Source organism: Phyllostomus discolor, chromosome 3 (genome assembly GCF_004126475.2).
Source record: "Phyllostomus discolor isolate MPI-MPIP mPhyDis1 chromosome 3, mPhyDis1.pri.v3, whole genome shotgun sequence".
Taxonomy (NCBI): domain Eukaryota; kingdom Metazoa; phylum Chordata; class Mammalia; order Chiroptera; family Phyllostomidae; genus Phyllostomus; species Phyllostomus discolor.
In genome coordinates, this window is record NC_040905.2 from 34286339 (window position 1) to 34306068 (window position 19730).

The window sequence follows — 19730 nt, forward strand, 5'->3', positions numbered from 1 at the left end:
CCAGCAGTTTGGCAGAGCTGGGGGCCCCAAGTGGCTGCCCGCTGTGGGCATCCTCTTGGGAAGGGGCCGTGGGCCACAGGGACTCTCTCTCTGGGCCCTTCCATGAGAGTCTGAGGGCAGCACCTAGAGCAGGCCGGCGGGCAGAGGACACTGCTGGACAGGAGAGGCTGGTGGGGCCCAGCCTTTCCCCTGGGGTCCCAGGGAGGCTGTCGGTGCTGCTGCTCTGAAGCAGGGGTTCCCTGGGTGAAGGAGCCAGCGGGGGGTCTTGCACAGCCCCCATGGAGAGCAATGGGAGCCTGAGGCAGGGCGGATGGTCCTGGGTGAGCTCTGGAACCCTGCAGCAGGTCCCAGGTCCCAGCCCCGTGCATCCTGCTGCTGTACGCTGCCCACGCTGCACACTGTCTCTGGCTGCCCACCCTATTGTTAGTGCTGCTTGTCCGCAGGCTGTCACTCAAGCAAGGCTCAGTCATTGTGGTGCACCCAGCACCCACCGGGGGAGGACAGCATGTCAGCCAGCTTGGTAATGCCCAGCATGCCACAGGCAGTGGCACCAGAGGATGCAGGGTAGGTAGGAGAGAGCCACAGGCCATGAGGGGCCTTGGGAGCTTGAAGGCAGCTGGTTACCAGAGGCAAGATGGTCAGCCCCACTGGCCAGGTCAGATCTTGGGAAGCGCCAGCAGTGAGGGTGTAGACTGGGGACAGGACAAGGGAGCTGATGGGGCATTAGAGATGAGTTGCTGAGCGTGTGTTTAAAGGAGCTCAAGAGTGAAGGTGATTCACACCTGAGAAAGCAGGCACATACCCGTCTTTCCATTCAGGGCACAGCCACCTCCTGTCTGGGAAGGGGAACCTAGAGAGCACACAGTTGCTGTTGCTGCTGTCTTTAACACTACACCTGCCCCGGCTCACGGGCACATGACCCTGCTCACAGACATACCTGGTCTTGTCCACAGACACACCTGGCACTGCTTACAGACATACCTGGTCTTGTCCACAGACACACCTGGCACTGCTCACAGACTCCTGGCTCTGCTCACAGACATACCTGGCCTTGTTCGCAGATACACCTGGCCCTGCTCACAGACACACCTGGCCTTGTTCACAGACTCCTGGACCTGCTCACAGACATACCTGGCCTTGTTCACAGATATACCTGGCCCTGCTCACAGACACACCTGACCCTGCTCACAGACACACCTGGACCTGCTCACAGACACACCTGGCCCTGCTCACAGACACACCTGGCCTTGTTCACAGACTCCTGGCCCTGCTCACAGGAACTCCTCTCTCTACTCACAGACATACCTGCTCCTGCTCACAGTCACCTGGCCCCATTGCAGGCATGTCATTAACATGAATTTTCATTCTTCCTGGTTGGGGCACTGTGTGTTGATGTCATGTGGCAATTGTGACTGCTACCTGTTGGGGTCTGTCCTAGGTTTTGCCTCAGGCTGCCAAGTCTCAAGCAGGTTTCCAGGAAGAGTCATTCTGAAATGCGGCCCAGTTTGTTCTGGAAGCAGGGCCCTGTCATGGCCCGTCGTTGGAGCATCCGTAGCCTGTGAAGGGTGATGGGCCAGGAAGACCACGTGGTATCAGAGACAGCCCCTCCCCACTGGCAGGGTAGTCCCTGGACACCTGAGGGGCAGGTGTCCCTAAGTTTGGATGAGGTCACCTGACCAGTAGCTTTTGTTTGACAACTTCCCGGGTACCTGCCCCTGCATCTCCGGCCACTCTGGTCTGTAATTCCACCTTTTGACTGCCCTGCCCTCTCCAAGCCCTCCTTGGAAAATGCAAATCTGGTAACATAGTCCGTCCCCACAGCCAGGATGAGGGTTTTATCAGTTTCCTCCTGACCCTCCAGGGCAGTGCCTGCCCGGCCTCAGGCAGGACCTGGCAGAGGCTAATGGCTCACTCAGAACTGGACGTGCTGCCTCCACTCACCTCCTGCTCTCCCTGCCTTCCAGGGTCCTGCTTGACACTGGGGGAGCCCAGAGCTGCTGAGGGCCTCGGCCCTGGCAGGGCGAGGGACACAGTTCTCATTCTCTTGCCCAAGGACCCCTGAGGCCAGCAGAAGAAGGGTCCCAAGGGAGCCCAGCTCCTGGCTAGGGAGGCAGGTGCCACCTGCCCGTCTGCCTCCTCCCTGCCTCTCCGTACATTCCTCCCCCTCCCTCTGGACCCTCCCCCACAAGCATATGCACGTCTCACAGAGTCAGGGATCTTTCCAGGGAAGCAGATGGGAAGGGTCAGGAGACAGACTGGGTTTTCACATGGAGTCAGAGGTCCTGGACCGTGAAATAAATCAGAACTTCACTCGCTGGAGCTTTCCTGAGCCGCTGAAAATCCTTACATTGAGGGAGCAGGGACAGCCCGCTGGGCATCCAGGCTGCCATGTCTGCAGCCAGTCGGGGTGACGCCTGATCAGTCTCCACTCCTACCGTATGCTCACCTGTGCCCTGTGCCAAGGAGGGATCAGCTCTGCTGGGGATGCAGGGCATACACCTGAGGGCACAGGGCACACACCTGGATACAGGGAACACACCTGGATACAGGGCACACACCTGGAGTTGCAGAGCACGCACCTGCGGGTGTAGAAGTCATGATTTACTGTGGAAACACAGTACACACCTGAGAATACAGGCCACACCCCAGGGAATGCTGCATTTGGTGGGTTGGCATTTTGACTTCCTGGCATGCTCTTCCTCTAAGTGACTTTGTTTTTTTTTGTCATGGTGGGAAGAGGGTGGCATGGGTGGAAATGGGTATGGAAGGCCACCCTGTGGGCCTCACTGCACCCCCAGAAACCATGGTGGCAGGAAAGCAGCAGGGAACCACAGCTTCCTTCGGGGGAGAGAAGCCAGGCGGGTCGGGGGCTGGAGGCTGGCGCTGGGAGGGAGGCCCCATGTGTGGTCTGTCGTCATTGTGCAGAGGGCCTCTCTGGGCACTGCTGTGCTGCAGCGTACCTCTGCTGGAGCCCTCGGCTTCTTCTATATTAAATTTATTGTTATGATATCCTTATGGGACTAGTGCATGGATTTATTGGAGCAATTCAAACCACAGAAGCACGTGACCCCCCCCCCCCCCCCCCCGCCCAGTCCAGCCGCCCGCAGTCTCCGTGCCAGTGCCGACCCGTCTCTCTCGTCCCCACTGTCTGTTTTCCCAGAGTGGGGCGCGTGAGTCCCGCTATTCCACATCCTGCTTCTCCACATGACAGACGGTAGTCTTGGAGGTCTTCCTCTATGCGCACGTGGGGTCTAACTCTTTCTGTTATTTTTGTTAAAAATATTTTATTATGATAATACATGTTCATAGTAAAATAAAGTGGAAACCCAGAACAGAGAGCTGTGTTCTGGGTCTTGTGGCTGTGTCACCTCTGCAGCTTCAAGGTCACAGACTGGCTGGCTAGGGCGGTGGGGGCCGAGAGGGGATGCCCTGCTCCACCCACCTCCCGCCTGGTCACTACTCCAGGGCACTTCTCTCTGCCATCACCTGGAACATCTCTGCGGACAGACTCTAAGTGAAAACCTGTGAACACACCCAGAAGCAGCCCTGACACGGTGCTGACAGGAGGCCTGCCGCGCGAGCCCACGGCTCCAGAAGGAGACGTCCAAGGTCGAAGCCGCCGGCGGCCTGCTACAGAGAGACCCTGGCCCAGCCGCCCCCAGGGTTGAGTTCAGAGGGCTCCTGCTGGCAGGTCTCCTGTTCACTTCCTGGGCTTCTCCCGGCCTCCATGGCCCTGTCTGCCTGCTCTTCCCGAACTTTCTCCCTGGGCGCTCCTTCCAGGGCTGCCTGCGGGCGGACTCCGGGCCTCCTGAGCTCTCTCCAAGGCTAGCTGAGGGTTCCTGCCACGCTGCCATCTACAACCTGCTTGAAAAGTGTGGCAGAGCCACCGAGCTCATCCGTCTGCAGCCATCTCCAGCGCCTCGCCCCTCGGGGCCAGGGTGTCTGTACAGAAGTCCCAGCTGGAAGGGTTTTTCTTCATGACATTTGAAGCCCCGTCCCTTTTCTCCCAGTGCCCAGGACAGCAGACAGAGACCAATGCAGCCTGACCGCATTTTCTCTGCCCTTTCCCCTTCCACCCGCTCACCAACATGGGGGGTTTCAGTCCCGTGGGGTTCGGGGCAGCATTGGTGGAGACGCTGCACACAGAGCAGCAGCGCACGTGCCAGTGCCCTTGTGAGGCTCCAGGCTCCCCTCACGCTTCCCCTCCGACCTGTCTAGATCGACACTCACCGCCATCTTACCTGCCTTAATTTCTCCTTGGTGCGCCTCTTACTGCCTGAAGCCACCCCGTCTCCCTGTTTGTTTACTCGTTCATTGCCTGTGTCCAGTTGGAAGGTAACGCTCATGACAACAGGACCTTTTCACCTCTTATTCAGTCCTTTACTTGACTGTGGAGGCAGACCTCCCGGCGTGGCGGGGCTCACTCAGCCCCACGCTGAGCAGGGTTGGGGGGGCCAGGGGGAGGAGCCCCATCATAAAATAGTGCTTCTAGGAAATCTGCAAAACACAGAAAAGCACAAGAAGAATGACCCATAGTTCCGACACCCTGGTCAGCCATCCCTGATGTCACTCGGGCGGGTTTTCCACTCACGAGATGACGTTTCCTGGGCCACAGAACCTGCACTGAGTTGGAAGCATCCTAAGAGGTTTCCTTCTCCTTGACCAAGTTGAACAGACATGCACGTTCCCCCAGTTCGGCTCCTGCTTCTAGTCATTTCTCAGCCACTGTTCCTCCCTGGGCACCGAGGGCTGAAGAGGTGCCATGTGAACACACTCAGCAGATCCTGGAAGGGGCTCCTGTTTCAGACAAAGAAATGGTGTCAGGAATAAACCCGAAAGTGATTCTGCGACACCTGACTCCTCCTCACCCTGATGCTGGATCCCTTGGAGAGAGAGCGCTCCCTGCCCCACACCTGCGCCCTTCAGGAAGCCGGACATGCAGGTCCAACTCTCATTCGTGCCCAGAGCTGGCTGCGCCCTGTGTCGGGTGTCCAGGATTCCCTGCAGAAGCAGGTGTACTTTTTGTGCCATCACAGAGGACCAGGACAGGGTGGGACCCTGGCCCGTGAGGCTCTAAGGACATTTAGTCCAATGATCGAGGGCATTTGACTTCTACTCGTTGGGAATATGTAGGATTTTGGGTTCAGCGGGGCCCCCCAGGACCCCCACGATGCCGGGTCGCCCATCTTCCTTTGTCTGACCAGTGCTGAGAATGCAGATTTGAAGGGGATTTTCAGTACACAGCAGAATTGTGAGCAAGCTTGCACAGACTGTCACCTGGATTTTGTGTTGTGTGCCAGTGGATCCTGAGTTCTGACCCCTCATTGGGCCCCTGGTGGCATCTGTTCTCAGTGAGGCAGAGACAGAGGTGAGCCCCAGGGCTGCACTGCTATAGGAAGCTGCTTCTGAGGGACCCATAGGGATCTGATCTTGGGGCTGCGCATCTCGGGGCCTCGCCCTGGCCACCAGCAGTGAGGCAGTGGGAGGCTGCGTGGCTACAGACGTGGGGGAGGCGTTGGCGTTCTGTGCTCCTGAAACCTGCCAGAGGCAGCACGGGCTCCTGGCTTCTGAGCCCCCAGGGACCCAGCCCAACTCTAGGGATCAGGTGCCTCACAGGGGCAGAGACTCATGGGCAGGCTGGGGCAGGCTCCCTGAGCTCGCCACATGGGGCCCCCAATGGCAACCTCCCCCCAGTGCATGTGGCACCCCTACCCTGCCCCTGGGCACAGCCGCAGTCGGCCCTCAGCGTTCCTGGGCAGATGCCCCAGGGTGTCCCTCTCCCACTCGATCGAGTGCAGCAGGCTCAGCTCTGACGTGAGGGTGGCAACCAATTCTGGATACCCTCCTCCCCGAAGATGGCATCACTCCCTGGACCCCTGGAAGAGTGTCTTTCTGGGGAGTTACCCAGCAGGTGTGGCCCAGGGAGGAGACTGTGATGGAGGAGTGACAGGGAGACGAGAGGGTCCTGAAACTCCAGGTGGCTGGGCCGGGTACACCACCGGTGGCCCCGCCATTGCTGATGGCTTTGACTACTCAGGGAGGAGCCCTTCACCTGCGAACAGCTGGCAGGGTGCTGGTGTGAGGGGCTGTGCCGGTGCCATGTGCAGCAGCAAGACAAATGCTCACCATTCTGCTGTGGCCACCGGGGCCAGGGCTCTACCCTCTCATGCCTGGGCTTGGCTCTGAGGGGGCCCAGGGGCCCTGCCACATCGTGGGTGCTGCCAGCCTCCTATCCTGTGAGCAGGCAGCTGGAAGGGCCTTGGGCAGTGGTCCCATGGAAACAGAATAACCCCCTTTCTCTCCCCTTCCTCCACCAGAAACATGGCCGACAGCAAGGCCAAGCCTGCCAAGGCCGCCAACAAGACACCTCCCAAGTCCCCAGGAGACCCTGCAAAGGACAAGGCGGCTAAGAGGCTGTCCCTGGAGTCAGAAGGTGCCAACGAGGGGGCAGCTGCCACGGCCCCGGAGCTCAGCGCCCTGGAGGAGGCCTTCCGGCGGTTTGCGGTGCACGGGGACACCAGGGCCACCGGGAAGGAGATGCACGGCAAGAACTGGTCAAAGCTGTGCAAGGACTGCCAGGTGATCGACGGGAAGAACGTGACCATCACCGACGTGGACATTGTGTTCAGCAAAATCAAGTAAGTGCTCCAGGGCTCTCTCACCGCAGAGCCGGTTTCCCGGAGGCCTGTGGTCAGCCAGGCCTCACGTCCAGGGTCCACTGGTGGGTTTTGTGTCTTAACAGGCTGTGAGGTGGTGTGATGCTTCCAGATCCTTCCCTTTCCAGAATCATATGCCCAGGAATGGGAACCAGAATAGGCTGCCTTGGGGTGAGCAGGGAGCGGGTTGGGGCAGGGGATATACTGCCCTGCCCTTGGGAGTGTGTGGGGGGTGGGCCCCGGTGGCAGAATTCCTGGCCCACTGTGGGCGGAGTGTGAGAGGCGGCACTGTGAAGCCTGTCCCTGAGGTGTGACCTGCACCTCGCCTGCCCCTGCCCTCTCACTGCCCTTTTGCTTTGGGGGATGGTCACATGAAGATGACTGTGGGGTTCACAGTTAGCACCTGCGACTTCACCTGCGGCCTGGTGACCTTGGGCGGTGCACTCCTGTGCCCCTCTGTGTGCATGTGCACCTGTGTGCAAGCATATGTCTGCTCCGTGCACCTGTGAAGACACGGTGCTGTGTGTGTGAGTGTGCATGCGCGTGAGCACATGCTCCTGCACACATCCTGCCCCCTGGACGCCAGGAGCACGCCCAGGAGTGGTGACACATACCCTGTCCCATTCAGCCAGGCATCTCTGAAGCTCAGGGACATTCACTCGGCCTCCTCAACCCACAGCCGCACATGAGAGAATTAACAGTGTCCCCCAAGGCCACCAACTGTCCAGCCGTCTCTGTCCAGGTCGTGCTTGTGGCTGGGAAATGGCTTTATTTCAGCTCATCTCTGGGCGTGTCCATTGTGGTCGATGTGACCCTGCAGTTGTGTGATGCTGTGACCTTGCCATCTTCATCCCAGGTGTCCCCGCACCCCCCCCCCCCCCCCCCCCCCCCGTCAATGGCCTGGCTCCTCCATCTACCCATCCTCCAAGCACAGAGGCAGTGAACAGTTTTTTTTTCTTTGTGCCCCTGAGCCTGGGACTTCATGTCACCACTTTGCTTGTGGAAACAGTTTGGTGTGCCTTCATCACAGTGTGGTCTCCCTGACTCCCCAGCCGGTCACACCGTCCCGCCAGCCACCTGTGGTGGACAGGCAGCTGTCACTGCTCTCCGAGGGTCGGCTCACTCCACCCAGTGGGAGGTGCACCGGGTGGTCTGGCTGGGGCAGGGTGGAGGTGTCCCCACAAGTGGCCCCCGGGGGTCAATCATCTGGACCTAGTCATGGGGCACAGGAGGCAGGCACTCGCCAGGTGGGAGGGACGCAGCCTTTCCAGTCTCACCTGAAGAGGCAGAACCGTTTCAGATTGATGACAGTCAGGCCGGAGCCCCCGACACAAGAGCACAGGACTCGGGCTCCTGGTAGACGCTCGGTCTCCTGGGCACCTGTGTCTCCTCAAGGCCCCAGGTTAGCCGGGTGGGGGGGGCAGAGGGGGGGACAGGAGCTGAAGGAGGAGGGGGACGCAAATGAGGAGGAGCAGGAGGTGGGTGCAGGTGAGGAGAAGGCGGGCACCGGTGGGGAGGAGGAAGAGGCAGTGGGCACAGGTGAGGAGGAGGAGAAGGAGCAGGGACTGGTGTAAGGCCCAGTAGGGTCCCTTCGATCTGTTCCCTGGGCAGGCCCTGCAGGCCTTTAGCATTGGCTTTTGCAACCCCAGTGTGTCCAGGAGAGACAGAGGGCAGACACAGGAGCAAAGGAACCCCAAGAGCCGTGTTTGTTGGGGAATGTTGCAGAAGGGCTGGGGGAGGTGGTGTGTCCAGTGCAGGTCAGCCCTCCAGGGAGAGCACGGGGCCCACACCCTCGGCACTGGCCCTGCATGCAAAGTGTTGGCAGGTGGGAGCAATTCATTTCCTCCCTCCTGGTTCCTTCTGCAGTAAGTTGCCTTTAAGCTTCTGCATGCAGGCATGCGCACCCATTGGCATGCAGGAGCCCACAGCCTGCACACACCTACACAGACATGCCTATGCACACGTATGCACACCTGCACAAGCTCACCATACACATATGCACGCATGCATGTGCACACAGGTAGAACTTAGGCTGCCCACAGCCGTGCAGCAGGGGAGGTGGCAAATGTAGTGGTGAGTCATTCAGGACAAGTGCCCTGGACAGGCCCAGAGACCCTGTGTATAGGAGGCACGTGCACTCCGATGCCCACATTACAGGAGTGAGTGGGCACCAGAAAGGACCCCATTTGCTCCCCATGCCTGTCCTGAGAGGAAGGACATCAGCTGCCCAGACCCTTAGGGGCTGAGGTGTGGCCCCAGTTCCCCGGTATTGGTGGGATCCTCACTGCAGAGCCCAGGGGACCCCCAGTGTCTCTGCCCCAGCTCTGTAGGGAACATGGAATGGGGGAACAGCCAGCTGCGGCTGCAGCCCAGTGAGGGCCTGTGGTCACTACACAGCGAAGACCGGCCTGCAGTGGCCGCAGGGCCCCCTTGCCTGGGTGGTTTGCTGGACACCACAGGATTACAGTAGGAGGGATTCACGCCCTTGTCCCTCTGATGGGCAAGGTGGACAGTGCCCAGGGCAGGGTTGTAGGATCCTGCAGGACGGGCGTGGAACCTCAAAGTTGCTGAGTTGGTGGAGAAGAGCAGCAATTTCTGTTTGGGGGCGGTTGCCAGGGCTCCAGGCGGTGACGCCAGCCAGGGTATCTGCAGCCTTTGTTTAGATCCTGTCGCCATGGCAGTGCCTGTTTGTTTTGATGTTACTATGTGTTAAATTTTAAACAAATTTCTTGCAGCTCTATACCAAGTCTTGACTAAAGACTATTGTTACCTAGACAAAGACTCCAGCATCCTCCATGCCCCAAAGGACAGACAATAGTCAGTCTGGAATATTAATTAATCAGGACCTTGTGTGCACAAGCAGGAATGTCACCCCAGTACACCACTTGGGGGGCTGTGGACAGCCATGTCCCCTTCCATCCTGCCTGCATGTGCGGGTCAGGCACTGGGCCCTGCCCTGCAGGGGAGAGGCCCGACCAAGGGGGCAGAGGAGGGCAGGGGTCGCTGTTGCAGCCTCTCGTGACCCACGCACACACCTGTCCTGTGGGTGCTGCGTGCTCTTAGAGAAAACAGCCTGTGTCCTGTGACACTGGTGCAGGGAGACGGCTCTGCAGCCCTTGCGTCTGGCGTCTGCGTCCCGTGTTAGGAGGGAGCGGGTGGGCGGGGCTCCCTGTCACAGAAGACCTGGAAAGCTGCTCCGTTCTTGCCACACATGCTCTGGTCACAGCCAGGACATGTGGGAATTGTCTGAAGCAGGGGTGCCTGAGCCAGGGGTGTGAGCCGCAGAAGCCCAGCACAGAAGCATAGGCCCGGAGCCTAGATGCCATCCCGCGTCTCTCCGGCGCCCAGAGCAGGCTGAGCCTGTAGTAGGAGCACCAGCAGAGTGCAGTGGTGGGGGGGAGAGTGCCATGGAGGGGCTGGTGGAGTGGGCGGAGCTCTGAGGGTGATGTGACGCCTGAGAAACACCACTGGTGTCACGGTGGGCGGCTGGGGCTAGTGGTAGTGCCTGCTCAGGGCCCCGAGGCTCCCCCAGCCCTGCTTTGCTCCTGGGCCTGAGGGCTGGCATGCACACACTCTCCTTGGAGGGGAGGGCAGCCCCTCCCTCCAGGATGACGATGAGGGTGGGGCATGAGAGAGCAAGAGAGAGAGAGGTGCACCCAGTCCCCCGCTGTGCTTTCTGCTTCACATTGAGGGCCTTCCAGAGTCGGGGTGGCCATGGTGGTGAGTGCTTCTCCGTGGGGCCTTGTTGTGAGCACCAGGGGCAGTGCAAGGTGCCTAGTGGCTGTCATCCTGGGCTCCGCCCCTCCCAGGTGAGTCCAGCCCCAGGCACCCCTGTCCCCGTGCCCGTGCCACCCCAGCCCTGCACTGGGCAAACACCAAGTTAGAGTCAGGAGGAACATGAAGGGCAGCTTTTCCTGCTTAGGGGAAGTCACTGCATGTGTGTGGGTGGGGTGGGGAGGAATCACAGCTGCCCCTTCAGGCAGGTCATGGCCATCAGCAACCAGACCTGCGACTGAGTAGCTGTCAGCAAGTGTCACCCACCACAGCCAGGTCTGCACTGATGGCTCTGTACTCGCTGGGGCCCAGGCAGGCGGGGCTGCTCAGCGGAGCAGGCGGCCCTGGGCAGGGGTGACAGCGGGTGTCTGCCAGGAGAGCCCTCTGCAAGCACAGCCAGAAACCCTGCAGGCAGGACTCCCCCAGAGGTGCATCCCCACCAGACATGCTCCTTCAGGAGCCCCCACATCCCCACTGACCCAAGGGATGATGGGAATGTCACCGAGGTTCCTGGCCCTCTGACCCTCATCAGTGCCTTCTGGATAGGTCACCGGGTCCCAGCTGCTGCTGGTCAGGGGAGCCTGGGAGAACTAGCACTTTCCCTGAGACTCCTTCTTCTCCCCCCAGTCACCCCTGCCCACCCCCCGGCCAGGGGTCCAGTAGGCTGGGAGCTGCCTCTCAGCAAGGGCGTCCTGGGAGTGTGCAGTTTGCTCTGGTTCACGAAGGTGCTGGCTAGGAGGGGACTGCGGGTGGGGGGCACAGGTCACAGTACCCCATCCTGGGACCCTTGCTGGTGTAGGCCCTGCAGGCACACAGGTCTGGGTCTGTCCTTAGAAGGCTAGGCTGGCCTTTGGTGTCCCTGGGTGACCTTCAGGAGCAGCTGGACCAGCTGCCTCCCTGCCTGCCCTAAGTTGGGCCTGGAGGCCCAGGGGACGCAGGGGCCTTGTGTGAGTGGTGACCCCGTCACTGCTGGGCTGGCCTTCCAGCAGAACAACAGCCTTCTGAGCCGGGCGCTGGTGGGGACGGGGGGGGGGGGGGGCTCGGTGTGGGGACACCGCCGTTGTGTGCACTTGAGAACAGGCTCAGTCTGTGTGTGGAGGGCAGTGTAATGTGATCGTGTCTCCGGGGAAGGGCTGGCATTGTCACTCTAGAACTCGCTGGGGACTCTCTCCACAGCAGGGAACCGGTCCCCTGGGGAGACCCACCCGTTGGTCACAATGGGGACACTGGGGGACACCCGGCTCGGCCAGGTGGAGTGGGCAAGTCAGGGCCCTGGGCCTGGGCATCCACCCCAATTTGACTGTGCCCTTTGACAGGAGCCCCTGCGGGCCAGCTGCCCACCCCTGGCCCGAGTGACTCACACTGGTGGCGCCTGGCGCCGCAGTGCCCAGAGAGGGCTGCGTGTTCTAGCAGCCGCCACGGGGCCAGCCGTCAGGCCTGGGGTCCACACGCCAGCCTGGGCAGGCAGTGAATAGGAGACAGGAGCGCCTGTGACAGCCCAGGACAAACAGGCCTCCTCCGGGGCCTGGAGGTTACCCACCCAGTAGGGTCGAGAGGAAGAAAAGGGGCTGTGGCTACATCACTCCAGGCACCCCAGGCTGAGGGCAACTGCCCAGAACGGCCTTAGTGCCCGCGGACCCCAGTGCGTTTGTGAGTGTCCCTCAGAGCCCCCAGGGACAGAAGCCACCACCAAACCCTGAGTGTAACGAAGCCCTGGTCCGGCGCGTTACCCAGCCCCTGCCCTGTGGCTGTCAGCACAAATGCCCTTGGCACAGATGGCTCTGAACGAGTCTGGGGGGCCCTGCTCCCCATCCCCCCTTCCGAATGGCCTCCCAAAGGGGTGAGGCTGGGTGCCCCAACACCAGTTAAAGAGAGCTTTAACCAGCTCTCTCCTGGCTGCGACATGTCAGTCAGCGTGCCCTGTGTCTTCAGACGCATGTGCAACGTGTGAGGGACTCCCCGTGCCTGCCGTGGATGTTCCTGGGTTTTGGCAACGACGGGCAGAACTGCAAGTGGAGCGGCGAGAGTTGTGAGCTCAAGTTTTCATTTCTCTTGAGTGAGAACCTAAATGTGGGGTCTCAGGGTCATGCTGTAGGTGTGCCCTTCAAGAAAACGCCGAATTGCCTTCCATAGTGGACACCATGTTGCGTCCCCCCGGGCTGTGTCTGAGCCCCAGAGGGCCTGCGTCTTCCCGGCCCTAGGGATGTCGTCACCTTCATCCGGTCACTTGGGCCATCCTGTGGGACTGTGGTGTCTCCCCGGGAACTGACAGCATGCAGCCCGTCCACGTGCTCGGTCACCACCCACGGGTCTGCGGCAAAGTGTCTGCTTCAGAGATCCTGTCTGGTCCTTTACATTGGATTCCCTCTTGTTGTTTTAGGAGTTCTTCATACCCAGTATGTCCAATACGGTCCTTTGTCAGATGCGTCCTGTGAGTCTTCTCGCCCAGGCTGTCGCTTGTCTTTGCATCACAGTGCCTTTATAAGAAAACGGTTTAAAAAATGTTTAAGTCCAAATCTTCTTCTTCCTTTTTATTAATGGGCTGTTTTCTGGTATCACTTCTAGGATGACTTTGTCTAACCTAAGGTCATAAATATTTCCATTAGGTTCTTTCAGACGTTGTATGGCTTTAGGTTCTGTAATCACTCTGAGTTAAACTGTGGCGCAGACCGAGGCCACAGCTTCATGTGTGGGTGTCTGGTTGTCCCAGCCGATCTGGTGCAACCATGATCCTTGCTCCACTGAACAGCCCTTGCTCTTCTGTTGAAAACATTTTTGCTATTTTGACCTGGGGAAGATCTGGTGAAAATGGCCAAAATGTTTTTAGTTAAAATCACCAAAGCTGAAGGGCCGGGTTAGAGCCTGTTGGAACTGCGTGACAGACCTCCCCTGGGGACTCTGTGCTGTCACCAGACGTGTCTGGATGAAGCCCCCTGCCCAGCCCCCTGGCCCACCACATCTGCTCTCCTGGCCCAGCACCTGTCAGGCCCCAGTAGCCTTTGGACAGGGGACCGCGGGGGTCCCAGCCAGTGGGCCTGACGTGTAGGCCCCGGGCCCACCTGGTCGGGTGTCCTGGGGAGGGGCCACCCTCCCGTCCCCGTGTGGCAACCATGAAACAGACCGCCTCTGGTGGCCCCAGAACCTCCCCCTCATGGTTCGGATCTGATGGGCCTCTCACGCTCACTTTTCTCTGAAAGTCCTTCCCTGCTGGAGGCCACACACATCCCATTTAGAGCCAGACAACGGCTTTGTTTTTATGTCCAGTTGTTCGTGAAGGATGTGCTTCCTTTAAGCTTTTTTCTACAATTTATATTTGCTGCTGTTGCCGATGGTGACTAACTGTTGGGTGTAAACACTGCAGGGGAGGGGCGTGCTCTGTGTTTTACTGTCAGACTTGCCTTCTGGTGTGGGAGGGAGAGGCGGGGTGGGGTCTGCAGGCAGGGCTGGGGCCCCCAATGTCAGCAGGTTCCTAGGCAGTGCTGAGGTCCCCCAATATCAGTGGGTCCCCCAGCAGTGCTGGGGTCCCCCAGTGTCAGCAGGCCCCTGGGTCCCAGCCCAGCAAGGTGAGTGGCCAGTGCCCCTGAGTCCTCTCTCCCTGCAGAGGGAAGTCCTGCCGGACCATCACGTTCGAGCAGTTCAAGGAGGCGCTGGAGGAGCTCTCCAAGAAGAGATTCAAGGACAAGAGCAGTGAGGAGGCCATCCAAGAGGTGCACAGGCTCATCGAGGGCAAGTCCCCCATCATCTCGGGGGTGACGGTGAGTGCAGAGGGGGCCGGCCCCTTGGGAAGCAGGGTCGTGACGTGTAGGGAACTGACGGCAGTGGCCTAAAGATGGGGTGGGAGCCTTCATTCCCTCGGTGTGGGCTGACCCAGGCCACCTCCCCAGACCGAGAGCCCCAAGTGGATTCCAGGAGCCTTTAGTATCCCCTGTGCATGGGCTTGGCCCCTTTGGTTGAAATCTCCCCTCTCCAGCTCCCCTTGTGACACCCATTCTTTTTCCTGTGGTTCAGCTGCAGTTAACCCCTCTCCCCGCTTTCCTGCAGAAAGCCATCTCCTCGCCCACCGTGTCGCGGCTCACAGACACGACCAAGTTCACAGGCTCCCACAAGGAGCGCTTCGACCCGTCTGGCAGGGGCAAGGGCAAAGCCGGCCGCGTGGACCTGGTGGATGAGTCGGGCTACGTGCCAGGCTACAAGCACGCGGGCACCTACGACCAGAAGGTGCAGGGGGGCAAGTAGCCAGTCCCCGTGGACAGGGCCTTCCTCTGTTTCTGGCCCCACATCACCTCACACTTCTTTACATTCCTGGGCTTGCCGGGGCAGAACTCAAGACGCCGGGGCGGGGTGGCTGTGGGTGACTCCTGGGCCTCTCTCCTGCCTGGGGCCCCCGGCGTGCTCCTCTCCTGCCCCAGGTGTGGCCCCTGAACTCACTGACCTTTCTCTAATGCACCTGCCTCGGCCCATGTTGGGAAGTCAACAAATGGTCATTTCCAAAGTGTCTCCAGGACCAGATCACACAGGCCACCTGATTTGCAGGTGAAAGGAGTGTTTTAAAGGAGCAGGTGGCCCAGACCCTGTCAGAGGTGGTGCTAACCTCCTGACCGGCAGACCCTCCCAGGAGCCACGCAGGCAACACGCACTAACGCACTAACCAGCAGCACCAGCGAGATGAAGCAAACCTCCAACAGGACATAGCAGCGTCTGTGAGGGCTCCGTGCAGGTGTGCGGCACACAAGTGCATGCTTTCACATGCACACACGCTCATGCACACACTCATGCACTCACAGGCACACGTGCTCATGCACACACATCCACTCACACACACGCTTACACATGCCTGTGGACCAGGTCTGTGCTAAGGGCAGTCATGTAAGTGAGGGCTGGAGTACAAAGGAAAGTGAGCCGGTGGAAGGCTGCTCCTCGGTAGACCAAAGGAACGTGATCTGAAGTGTGAAGTTGTATGTTCTTACAATGGAAACCAAGGATGGGTCATTTCGTTCTGCTTTTTAAAGAAAAGAAGAAAAAGTGATTGTGTTTATTCTCAGAACGGGTCAAGGAAGATTCAGAATACCTTGTTTCTGTGGCCTCTCCCCTCCGTCCCTGCATCTCCCGGTTGCAAGACCCCATTGGCCCCAAGGCCCCCCCGCAGGCAAGGTGTGTGACAGGCCCTTTCTGCCTGTCCCCTGGAAATCAGGGCCTTGAGGCTGCAGGTGGACACGGCTACTTTCCGCTCACAGTGCAGCGTAAATCTCTGCAGCTCCAGCCTCTGAAGTTAATTCCTACATTTCTGGGCCCTCCCAAACCCAGAGCATAGGAAACCTCATGACAAAACCAGGCCAGGGAGGGCCCCACCCCAAAGCCCACAGCATTTGCTTCCATGGTGGCCACGAGGCGACACTCCATTTGCATAAACACAACCACAGCATGGCCTGTGACCTGGTGGGCCATGTGGTCCTGGAGCTAGTCCTTGGAAAAGCCCACGACCGCCTCAGGAAAGTGCTTCCTGGAGCCTGACTGCCACAGCCACCCTCTGCTCTGCGGCCCTTCCTGGACATGTGGCCCGGCCTAGCACAGGCGGTCGAAACACGGACCAGTGCTGCCGTGGCACACTCGCTGGTCACCACTGGGGCCAGGGAAGGACCCCAATGCTGGCTCAGGGCCAGCGCTCCCAGCTGACACTGCCCCTCTGAAGCCACTGTATCTCTACCAGGCTCCTCGCACACCAACCTCCCCTCGCCACCCAGGGTGACCTCGACTCACAGATGGAGGTGACCTCTGCCGACAGTTTCTTTCTGAGGTTCTGGGGGCTCGTGGCATGTGGCATTAGAACCTAGGAGACGAGGGAGCACAGGCTCCGTCGCCACCAGGGCTAATCTCACTATTGTCTGGAAAGTTTCTAACTTAGGGATCCTAAGCTGCCTGGCTAGGCCACTTCACGGTGGGGAAACTGAGGACGAGGGACTGGGGCAAAGGCCGACAGGATGCCAGACCCCCCACCCCGTGCCTCCCTCTCCTCCACCAGTCTGGACCTTTGTGTGAGACCCAAAGGCAAGAGTAACCTGTGGGTTAGAATCAGAAGACAACTGAACACGCAAAGTGCTTCCTGACAACAAGCCAATCACAGCCCCAGTTCCAGCGCCTGCAGGGTTTTCACCAGTGGCCACAGAATGGGGCTTCTCCTGGGGCCTGGAGGCGCTGCCACGGAGCAACGCCCACCACCAGGGGCTGTGGGTCCCTTGGTCTGAGGCTGCTTTTCTCCTGCTCATTGAAGAGCCCAGTCCCCACTGTCCCAGACACTGGAATCCAGCAGAAGGCCAGCTACTACAGCATGCTGTAGTACAGCGTACACGTTGGCGAGGGCAGAGGAACAGGGTCCCCATGCCACAACCCACAGAGAGATGTCACCTGGGCCTGCCGTGGGTGTAAGCCCTTCTCAGCCCCTCCGTGCCCACTGGACCCTGGAGAGAGGTGCCCGACACCAGGACATGGTCTCCTGTCCCACAGATTGGCTTCAGGCAAGAACGGTCACCATACCAAGGTTCTGACCCCGACTGAAGGCATGACTGCCAAGAGCATGCTGGGAAAGTGGGGTCTAAGCAAAAGGAACAGTATGGGTGGCCTGCCACAGCACCCACAGTTAGCAGCTTTCTTCCATGGCGCCCACCCCAGGACTGGAGCTCCCCTCCATCTACCCGTGAGGCAGGCCCCGGCCTGTGGAGCGCCAGCACCACCCGCCTCAGGCTGGTGGAGGTAAGCTACTCGATAAGGAACTACTGGTCCACTTCTGAGGAAAATTTCAAAGTGCTCTGCTGATCCTGACGGCAGCAGCTTCTCTCTGGGTTTTATGAATGAGACCAAGTGCACACAGCTGCTCTCCCTCGGTGGCCCACCCTGTCCCAGTCCAGCCAGGCTCCAGGGAGACCGCCGTGCCCTGGGCCCCAGTCCCTCACACTCCAGGTCCAGGAGCCTGGTCCCTGCATCCCCTGCCCATCCCCCAGCTTCGTCAGACACATACACACAGGCCAGGACGCACCTTTGTCCACTCCAAGTGTAGCTCTGAGAACCTCCCCTCCCCTTTCTGTCAGAGGAGGAGGAGGAAGGGGTAAAATTAAGTCATGAGGACTTAGGAGTCACCCTTCTGTCCATTTAAAATCATCTGGTGAACGCTTCACTGCATCTGTGTGTGGCCTCTGAACACCCACGAGCCTGGCCTCCAACCTCACTGCACAAAACAGACACACGCGCATGTCCCTTCATCAGGTTCTGAATATCGTGAACACGTAGGCAGAGTGTGTGTCCGTGCTGCATGTTTTTAGGCAATGCCCGTCAGCTCCTACTAACCACGGTGAAGTACCAATTAGACGTCTATCTGTGAACAAAAGAAACTGCACAGCAGGTACCCCGGGAAGCAGGACGCGTTCTGAGGGGGGGTCAGTGCCGACGGTGTCCGAACACCAGCAGCGAACAGTAGAAGGAGCGAGCTTGAAAACACTGATCATACCAGAATACTTATTTATTTCTATTTAACGCAACTAGGTGGTGGTCAGGAACAGAGTTAACTTTACCAAAACTGAAGTTCAAAATTACGTTAAGTTTAAAGTATTACAGCAAGATATATATTTATACTGGAGTATTTTTACACCTTTCATATTCTCGGGCTTGAGTTTTGAGACAGATGAGAGTTGGAGCAGGTGCCGGTCCGCTGGGGAAAGGCCTGCAGAGGCGTTCTGCTGGGGTCGCTGGCTGCCCAGACGTGCTCCTGGGCTCCAAGTCCCAGGGGACGAGCCCCAGGAAGGCCACGGGGCCACCTGACCCTCTCAGTGGACAAAGCGGCTGCGACAGCAGGCAGAGGCTCACCTTCCTGACACCCTGAGCCAGTACAATCGCCTGTTTCTGTGAATCAAGTTTTGATAGCACAGGCCAAGCCCTGCTCATGTGCTGTCCCTGGCTGCGCCTGCAGCGACCCTGGTGGTGGGGAGTTGACACACGCCATGGCCCCTGAAGCCTAAAATGTTCACCATCTGGCCCTCGAGGGCTCCCCTGGGGTCATTTACCCCTGGGCACTCACACACAAGCTGGCTACTCCCCTGTCCTGCAGCATACGCCACACTGGGACACCCTGTTGTCACCTGTTCAATATAGTACAGGTTGACAATTTAGCTGTACTGTGAAATTATCAATAGGCTAGAATGTCCATAAAACAATGACCCTGAATAGTTTCCTCTCACTGATTTACCACTAAACGCTTTGTGAAATCTGGTGGTCCAGGGGCCTGGCCTTCATCCGTGGGCACGTGGGCGCGTGGCCAGGGTGGTGGTGCGCTGGGCCGTGGTCGCGATGCCGGAGATGCTTCGGTTAACTCTCTCTCCTCCTCTAGACTTTCAAAAACCAAACCAAGCCAAACAAAGGAAACCCACACAACTTAAAAGAAACTTGAAAGGGATCATATACTATTAGTTTGTACTAAGTTTTTTCAGGAAAGGGAAATAAATTTATATATACATGCAATATATTTTTACACCGTCTCATTCATGTTAGGGAGTGCTGAGCATACCACTTTATCAGGGTGATGGGTACAGTGATGTCAATGTCATGGGTGTTCTGACTCGGAAAGTCTGAACTGCACTCAGCAGGGGCGTCCGCGGGGGCGGGGGGCCTGCTCTCCCTCTGGTGGAGTGCGAGGCTCAGAGTCACCTGTCAGGTCACTGTCAAGGCCTGGCCTGTAAACCTTTAGTGAAACAGCTCATGTCTGTCTGCACATCGCTCCTCATGTGTTCGCTGTTATTAACATTGTGTGTCAAAAGTGATAAATAAAGTGTTAAATGGCGGATCTCTGGAGAGTGAGCACACTGTCTGGACTGGCAGTCCCACGGGCGGGGCTGTGGGGCGGGGCAGCGCCACAGCTCCCAGGGCGGAGGGCCTCCAGGCCCCTGCTGAGAGCTTTCACTTCTTCACTTAGAACGGCAGTGGCCACCGACCTGACCCAACCCCGTGGAGAGGGGGTGGACCAACCTCCTGCCTTGTTGCGGGCCGGGTCTAGGTCTAGTGCAGCCCTGTGGGGGTCTAGGTCCAGGGGGACAAGACAAACTACATTACAAACAACACAGCAGCCCTGGCAGGGATGTTGTCATCAAATGACGGCCAACCTGAAACCCTAGTCCAGAGAATGGTTTTCAAAAGTAAAATAGAGACATTTTTAGACTGTCCCAGGGAAGCTCCCACCAGTGGACAAGAACAGGAATCCTTAATGCAGAAGGACAATGATTGCAGAGGGAATGTCTGAGCTGTGAGGAAAGAAAGTGA

At 58.7% G+C, this 19730-nt stretch overlaps 1 protein-coding gene across 1 annotated transcript in view; it reads left to right on the top strand.

Annotated features, from left to right (window-relative positions):
* The window catches only part of LOC114510051 (tubulin polymerization promoting protein), a 31448-nt gene extending 12191 nt beyond the window's left edge, over positions 1–19257 (top strand). The window contains exons 2-4 of the mRNA XM_028528743.2: positions 6318–6638; positions 14032–14185; positions 14472–19257. Of these exons, the coding sequence (XP_028384544.1) occupies positions 6322–6638; positions 14032–14185; positions 14472–14666 (666 nt within the window). The 5' untranslated portion in view covers positions 6318–6321 and the 3' untranslated portion in view covers positions 14667–19257. The remainder of the gene's footprint in view (positions 1–6317; positions 6639–14031; positions 14186–14471) is intronic.
* The last annotated feature ends 473 nt before the right edge of the window (positions 19258–19730 follow it).